This window comes from Xiphophorus hellerii, chromosome 17, assembly GCF_003331165.1.
Source record: "Xiphophorus hellerii strain 12219 chromosome 17, Xiphophorus_hellerii-4.1, whole genome shotgun sequence".
In the NCBI taxonomy this organism is placed as follows: domain Eukaryota; kingdom Metazoa; phylum Chordata; class Actinopteri; order Cyprinodontiformes; family Poeciliidae; genus Xiphophorus; species Xiphophorus hellerii.
The window spans coordinates 2,551,474-2,560,123 of record NC_045688.1 but is presented as its reverse complement, the minus strand read 5'-3'; the positions used below and the strand labels follow the sequence as shown (position 1 = coordinate 2,560,123).

Here is an 8,650-nt window from a genome sequence, read left to right as displayed (position 1 = left end):
TCAGAGGCCTCCTCAGATGCATTGCAAGACTGACTGCTACTGGAGACCCTTCCTATCATGTCTCATCGATTGAGTTACAATAACGTTTAATTTCCCTGAGGGATTAATAAAGTATTTTTGAATTTTAGTTAATTTTAAGGCATGAATGTATTGAAATACTAACAATGCCACACTTTATATTAAAATATCTTAAATGATTCCAAAAACTGTTTATATTTGGACCAAGATGCAGATCTTAAACTCAAAAAGATTTTATTACATTACATGTCCAGGTGTGATTTAGAAACATCTCTGCTGCCATCTAGCGGATGATCCGGTTTCTGCTCTCTGCAAACAGACACCCTCTGGAAATGGCGGCGGGACGAGGCGAGTTTTTTCGAAGCTTTTTGGAGGGTTTGCAGCGGCAGCCTGCCCAACGGGTTCCGGAGACGGGACAACCGAACCGAGGCAGAGGTAGTTCGCGACCCGGGGGAAGGTTTCCCGGTCAGGGGAGAGGATTTTCAGGCCAAAGGAGAAAGGAGCGAGAGACGAAAGTTTCAACTCGAAGCTCGGGTAGCGAGACTGAAGCTAGGTGTCGTTTCTTTATGGTTCCTTAAATGTCTTTATTTATACGAATTTTGATAGATTTATTTTTAATTGCTTTGTTTTTCAGTTCTGATAGTGGACCGCAAAAAAAAGGCTCCCATAGAAAATCATCTCCATGCAAGCTAAACCTACTGGAAAGGTGAGCTAATTAAAGAAGCCACAATATCCGCTGTATTCAAGCAAACTCTTCTCTGATTGGTCCTAATGTTGAGAACGAGCCCTGTCATTGGTTGGTTTGTGAAGTGAAGCCTGCTCTGATTTGCTGAGTTATTGTTGGAGTTTTATGTACTGATGAAAGCGTTTGGCACTCGAATTAGCATAAACATGTTAATAAAAACGTTATTAAACTCCAAATTAAAGGAAAAAGCATGATCAGCAGTCTTTTGCACCTGACAGTTCTTATTGTGTATGTTTTCCATAGAATAATATGGCACTTCAATGTCTAGTACATGGGATTTGTAAGGATATAATAAAAAATACAGAAGAGGGTTAGAACTAACTAAAAAAACGAATTCTCACCTTAATCCAGGAATTCTGAAAAAGGTGTTAATCCTGAGATTAAAATCAGAATTTTGAGACTGAAATCAAAAGAAAAGTCAAAATTTTACAATTAAAGTCAGAATCCTGAGATGAAAATCAAAATTCTTAGATAAGGCAGAATTTTCTGATTTGAATTAGACATTTTTCTTTCAGTGGCCCTAATCCTCTTCTGTAAGAAAGGCTGATGGTTGCTAATGAGGGATGATGATGTAGCACGTGAAAGCTAATAGCTTCCAACAAAAATGTAAAGATAAAAGAATAGATAAAGTGATTAAAAAATAGTAAACAGAGCATGGAGTTGTCCCTAAACTTATATTTCTTAGAAAAAGTTGCCATTTTCTCCAGTCTTCCCTCGGAAATCCTGGTGAGGATCCTGTCCTACCTGGACCCGTCCTCGTTGTTCTGCCTCAGCCACGTGAGCAGACTCCTCCATCGGCTCTCCAATGACGAGTGAGTCCAAGCAGACCGTTTGGTCAGGTTCATGACCAAACGGAGTCTGAAAGTCCCTCTCCCTCTGGATTTTTGTCACTGCAGCGTCTTGTGGCAGAGGATTTACACGTCGGAGTTCGGCAGTCGGAACTGGAAGCTGAAGACATCGGAGAAGTGCGTGGAGGGGGAGGATTGTTTGACGAGCCGCTGGAAGAGGTTGTACTTTAAATTGATGGCCGGGCAGGAGTTGATCAAGTGGAGGAAACCCCTGAAAGACATCAGTCCGTACACCGGCCTGCCCCGGCAGACGGAGTGGGCCCTCAGGTCAGGGAGAGTGGCTGGAAAAAGTCAGGACTTCTTAGAATTTTTACTGAATATATTTATGCCACACTTTTCAGATATTGTAAAAGTAAACAGCCAAGTGTAATTTTTCTTGCACTGCTCTTTTTTTCCTGGTTTGTCTTATATGACAAAATGCAATGTATTTTGCAGAGTCAGCATTGTGAGTTTAGACAAACATGTTCCATGTTTGGTGAGAAGAACTAAAAGAGAAAAGTTGTTTCCGTTTAAACGTTGTATTTATTCCAGCTGTGTGTCTCAGAAGCCTGAATGTGAGCTGGGAGCTGACGCTGTGCGAGCGTTTGGGTCAGGAGCACACGCTGGAGCAGAGCCAGGCGCACTTCTTTGAGTCGTCTGTGATTGTTCACTGGAGCGATGGAATCCACATGAAGTTTCATCACATCACCACTATTCAGCTGCACGGAGTCAGGAAGGAGCCTCAGAGCAGCATCAAAACCAGGAAGTAAGATCCAGTGCTCTCCTGCTGTCCTGGCTTGATACTCAGGAGGAGATGGGAATGTCCCATCAGCTCCCAAAACGACCAAAGAGGGAAAAAAACTTGTAAAAGCTCACACTGGGTCAGCTAAAAAGCTAACTTGTGCTCCACTCGACCTTCCTTAGGTCTGAGGGAGGGTTAAAACTAAAATGGCTGCCAGCGGTCATTTTGACTGGAGCATTCAAACTTCACTTAATTAACCTTTCAAGGTTACAACAAAGATGATGTTTAATTTAACTAGCTTAATAATGTTTTTAAAAACAAAATAAGACCAAAATACACCATTTTTTACTTATTATGTGGTTTAAGCTTTTACCTGTATCGAACATCATCATCAAACTATTACAAGAAATATAGAAGAGCAAATTTTGTCAATCAATTTGTCTGAGAAATCTAATAAATATGTATCACAATAAATCAACAACTTTAGCTTACTGTATCACATAAGCAAATTTAAAACATAAATTTTTAAATTGCATAAAAATATCTGAAATAGATGATAATCAAGGAGTATGAGATAAAGTAACAGAACACAAAGTAGATCTCAAAAGTTAGTAAAAAGAACTATGAAAGCTTATTTGGTCAAAATGAAATAAGGCGTCTGCTGCAGCTTTCAGAGATTTTAATTTTTGTTGCCGTGTCTGCAAATTTTACTGGACGATAAATTTTCCCAGAAGTTTCTGCGATAAATGATAATATTTCTGTTTTGAGACCATTTTCAATTAATATAATGGTAATGGCATAATGACTCAGAGCTCAATAAACTTTAAACTCTAATGTAATTTAAGGCTGGAACTAATAGAAACAAGAAATTAAATTAATTATGAACTCTGTGTGAAAAAAATTATCCTTATAAAAAAGGAGCCAGTTGAGATCAAAACATCAGACTGAAGACTTCCGTCATCAAGTTTTTGTTAGAAAGAGAGAGAAAAGAGACACATGATAACTTATGCAAATGGAAATTATTGAGAACTTTTGAAAATTTATTATACGGTTTATTAATTTATTGATAATTCCTGGAAGTTCCAGTTTGTTATTAAGCCCAACAGCAGATAATTTTAATGAAAATTCACACAGTTTTAGGAAAAGTCAGGAAGCAGCAAGGTTTTAACTTCCATCAAATATAAATACAAACATAAACACACAAATAGCCATGGCAGTCAAAATGACCTCCTGGTTGTTCTAGCATTAAAGGGGGATTATTAATCTATATTTGTTCAGTAAGTACAATTTGTACCATTTTGTCCTCAAAGTCTCATTCTGTGTTTGAAAAGCCGAACATTTCCTCCTCCAGACCCAACTGGCGCTCCCTGATCTTAAAGCTGGAGACAGGAAGTCCGTTTCTTGTCATCGGCAAAGACAAACTGATCAAGATGTTGCTTCTGCAGCCGGGGGTCATCTTTGGAGTCTGGAGGGTAAACAGGGAATCGATGGGCCCCATCAGGGCTGAACCTGAATGCTTCAGGTTCTTAACGTCTGAATGTTTGTAGGGAAAGAACCAGGTGGCCTTCATCATGATCAGCCTTCACTTCCACAAGCTGGTGGAGAAAAGTCTGCTGGGCTCTCCAGCCTGGTGGGTCTCCTCCTCATTACTGGGCCTCTGCTTTTCTCTCTGCTTGGTTTATCCTCACTCAGTTTTCACTGTCAGACAAAGAAAGTAAGTGGAGAGAAAAACTAGATTTAGCAGATCAATAACAGTGCATTAGTGATGACTTAATTACTTAATCAATTTTTAAAACCCAGCTGGTTGTTTTGTTAGGTGAACTGACTGCACCATGTTTCCCAACTTAAACATTTCGAACTGAATTTGGTCTCAACTGCATCATGAATTTGATCAAAATGAAGTAAGAACTCCATCTGCTGGACGCAGTGCGTCACTGCTGCTGATTTCTTTCAATCAGCCGCTGATTGGTGCGAATTATTAGTCTTTATTTCTGCACAGCTTTAAAAAAACTGAAATTTAATCATTTTAATTTTAGGCATTAAAATATAAAATGTCTTTAATTTATTCATAATGCCATTTATTTCTTCTTATAGCATTGATTTATTGAAACTGCACCAAATAATCACCCAATCGACTGATTTGTCCTCTGTCAGGTCTTATTAGTGATTGGCAAAACATGAAAAATATATTTTTATAAATATATATAAAATGCATTAAAATGAAGACCTTCCAGCATTTTCAGTCTATAAATGTCAACCAACAGCATCTCTTTTGATGCCATTTTTACAGATTAATTAAATGTGATAAAGCTTTGGGGAAAATATTTTGACATATAATTTTATTTCCTGTAATGTTTAAAACTTGCCTTTGTTTAAAAACCTGCAGAAACACTTTTATTTGTTGTTTTCCTTAGAATAGGAGAAATGTAACAGATGTTAGATATTAGATACTAGATATTTGTATCTGTCCACATTTTGACATGAAAACAGAGACTTTAGCTGTTTCTATCAATAAACCTTTATAACAAGAACTAAATGTTGAGTTTGGGTCACTTTGTTTTTTAAGTCTAAAAGGACATTCTCAATCTCAACAAAATCATATTATTTTGCTTAGGTTTTTTTTAGTAAGTGTAAGGTAGAAAATCACAGAGCTCTTTTTGTCCCTTCTTGCAGCCCGTACTCTGAGCCCGTGGAGCTTCCTCCTGCGGACGATGTGGACCCCGAGCTGGGTCTTCACGGCTACAGTTTGCACTTCGTCCTTCACAACACCGGCACTGTGATCATGTCGGGACGCTTCCAGCAGCTGTTTTGCCACAAAGGTGATCAAAATACAAAAGCTGAAAGATTTTCACAATTTTCCGTTCCGTATTTTGTTGACTGAAATGTCAACAAAATCCAGGATTAATATCTTAAATCAGCGAAGTCCAAACTTTTTGCAAAAAACAACAAAAAACCCAACCTAAAATCAAGCAAATAAAGTAGCCATATTTTTTATTGTACATCAAAAACTTGAAAGCAATTTTTACGACGGTGTATTAGGTCCATTGTAGAAAGACAAAAATAATTAAATTTCTGCAAAAAACTCCAAAATTTTATGATTAATCTCTGAAAATTTTTTCAAATTTCCAAATTTTGTGAACATTTTTGATATGAATCTAAAAATCATATTTTCTTTTCTCGCAAATTTCTGAGATTTCCTACAAAAATATATTACGTACTGCTACTGTAACTTTGCATGTTTTCAGTTTCTTTTGGACTCAATTGAATACATTTATTTTCAGTAACAGTATAAGGATTTGGGGTCACTTTCTCTCACAATATTATCTATATTTAACCAAGTTTAAGACAGAATTAAACTGGTTCAGGTGCAGCAAAGTCGGCTTTTCAGTAAAAGCCTCCTGGTTTTACCTTTTAATAAAACTTGGTTATAAAAAGACAAATACTTTGTGTTATACTTCACATTTTCCTGTATAATAAAATCATGTTGCTAACAATTTTTGCCCTGATTACAAATTCAAAGTCTCCATCTGGATCTACAGGCCAAATTTATATCATTTTTTAATTGCAGTTGGGGGGCCGCATAAAATCAGTCCAAGGACCACAAATGGCCCCCGCTCCTCACTTTAGACACCCTGTCTTAGATGTTTTGTAAATGTTTGACTTTAGATTTAAAAACATCCTAAATGATGTTTTGTTTTCATCCCGTTTCTCTCGGTTCTGATTGGTGGAGGTCAGCTCAGATTCAGCACGGCCTGGTGAAGCTCAAGGTCATCCAGAGGTCAAATCTGTCTCAGCACAGATCACTATCTGGCAGCATCAGACTTCCCTGGAGACATGAGGACATGAAAGGAGCAGTGGAGGTAAAAACAAAACGACATTTTTTAAGCAGATACTCTGCCGCCACAAGGTGGCAGTAATGTGCCACTTTTCAAACCTTTTGGATTTTATTTAGTTTAAATTAGAAAAATTTAAATTAAATTTTGAGTCATTTAACATGATTCCTGTCACAACTCTGTGTTGCTACAAATATCTGCTGTTCGTTTTTGACTTCATTGGTAGAAGAATTCACATCTCGACCTTCAGACACGTCGAGATGTGAATTTACAGTCTCAGTTTGTTACGATGTTTCACTCCTTTGCAGCTCTGGCAGCTTAAACTCTTCTAGGAAGGTTTAGGAGTGTTTATGGTGAAGACGTTCATTTGTGAGGTCAGACACTGATGTTGGATGAGAAGGTATGACTCAGTCTCAACCCACTGTGAGGTCATTTCCTTCCACACCAAACCTGACCATCCATGTGGTTATAAAACCTGAGCGGAGTCGATTTCCACCAACATCCTTGAAATCTAACCAGAATGGTGTTGATGGTTTCTGCAAACTTTTAATATCTTTGAAATGAAGACATGCCTTCCCAAGCTGTTCCTAAGCTACTCAGGGATTTGTCTTGATTTGCTGAAGCATTAACAGTTCCTGGATTTTATGAGCCTGTGGGTGTTGGTGAATATTTTTGACACTGTAGTCGGGTCTTTCTCAAACTGGTCCCCTGGTCTGTTGGCGCCCCCTATCTGTCCGTGAGGTTCTGTGAGGTTCTGTGAGCTCAAAGTGTGACGCTACAGTTAGCTTACCAAAGGATTGTGTTTAAAAATAATAATGGAAGGCTGGCTGAAGACTGGGTCACTAAAAAGAAAACCTGAAGATACCGGTGGAAAGTTTCTCAGGGTGAGTTGCAGAACTTTTGTTTTTGAACAAAAGTTCAAAACGATATTAATATACATATCATCATAAACCTTGATCTTCTGGTGACGAAGTAGTGAGCAGCGTTGCGCCCCACGTCAACTAACTGCATCTTAATACCTACAATAAAATTATTTATGTTGGGCTGTCGACTGGCTGAAAGAAAATATTTGCTTAAGCCAAAGCAACTCAAGTCTGTTTTCCTTTTTTTATGCTTTGAAATTATAAATAGCCCTAAAACTTTATTAGTGCACCCAACACTTGTAGTAAAGAAATGTTTTGGTTTTAATGTGTTTTCCATCATTGGAAAGCTTAGAGTAGGTACTCTCATAATCTGTGAATAACTCAAAACGCCTCCAGTAGTATTTAAGAGACTAATATTTTCATTTCAGGTGGTATATATTAAGATGTTGTGTTATTGTGGGGCCAATTTCAGGTTTAGTGAGTGTGTGTTAAATGGGGTAAGTAGCTCTCGGCCTGAAGAAGTTTGGGAAAGGTTCTGTTTGAGGAGTCCAGTTCTGATGTTTCTCTGTTGCGTTTTGCGTAGAACTGCTGCATCATGAGCCTGACTCTGCTGGATGAGTTCCAGAAACCGTTCTGGTGCGTCAGCACGCCCATCCACATCACCATGGCCAAGACGGCCATATCCTGCGACTACAGCGGCCACGACTTCCAGATGCTGTACAGGAACGCGGACGGTGAGGTGAAGATGCTGCTGGTGTGGCTGGAGGAGCAGAAGCAGTTCTTCCTCATCGGCCTCACCGTCTGTCTTCCTGTCGCCAAAGTCAACAAGCGATTCAACAGGGAGTACTGAAGCTGGGCATCAGGGCGTTTCACGCAGAGTTGTTGGTTCCAATCTACAGGTTTGGTTTCTGTTATTATTGTTAGGATAGATGGACTCGTTTAAAAGCTCGTTTCTGAATTTAATGTGAATTTTTCCAAAGGGTTTCAGAGGAATTGGTTTTTAGTTTAGAGGAAAAACATGTTTTTCTTTACTTTCCGGTGCCAAACAGATCCAACATTAAGGTTCCTGTTGGAAATGTGCATGATTGATTTGTATTAACTGTTAAATATTAATTTAAATAAACTGTTCAATTCACCTAATACACACTTGGTGAAAAGCTTTTATTACGATAGTCAGAAAATGCTGCATTCAGTTTTCTGAATGTTTTTCATAAAATCTGAAGATGGAAACGGCTGGTTGCAGAAACTAAACACCACAATAGTGTTTTTACAACACTGGCAGAAAATGAAAGTCAGATTTTTACCTGAGGAAACGCTGGTGTGAGTGGTTCTTCGATAATTCGGTCTGTTTCTGCATTAATTCATCCAGAATCCAACCTCAAGAAAGAGGTTTATGTTTAGAAACATCAGGAAAGTGAAGCAGTAAATTGTACTAAATTAATTATTGTCTTTGATTTGTGCAATAATGGTTTTCCCATCAGCAGTTACCCAGGATGGCCTCTAGGTGTCGCCAAAATAGTTAATAAGCCTCTAGAGCTGCACACAGTTAGTTTATTGCTGATTTATTTGAACTTTTGAATTAAAAAAGGTGAAGGCCAAAGCTACTCTCTAACCTATTTGTT

General features: G+C 38.3%; 1 protein-coding gene across 1 annotated transcript; it reads left to right on the top strand.

The window, feature by feature from the left end:
• The first annotated feature begins 344 nt into the window (after positions 1-344).
• Positions 345-8,168, top strand: LOC116736849 (F-box only protein 15-like). Its single transcript, XM_032589668.1, has 10 exons — positions 345-571; positions 653-724; positions 1,471-1,575; positions 1,660-1,878; positions 2,156-2,356; positions 3,684-3,804; positions 3,880-3,962; positions 5,006-5,151; positions 6,068-6,192; positions 7,612-8,168. Exons 1-10 carry the CDS (start codon positions 351-353, stop codon positions 7,876-7,878), a joined length of 1,560 nt encoding a protein of 519 aa, XP_032445559.1. The 5' UTR covers positions 345-350; the 3' UTR covers positions 7,879-8,168.
• The last annotated feature ends 482 nt before the right edge of the window (positions 8,169-8,650 follow it).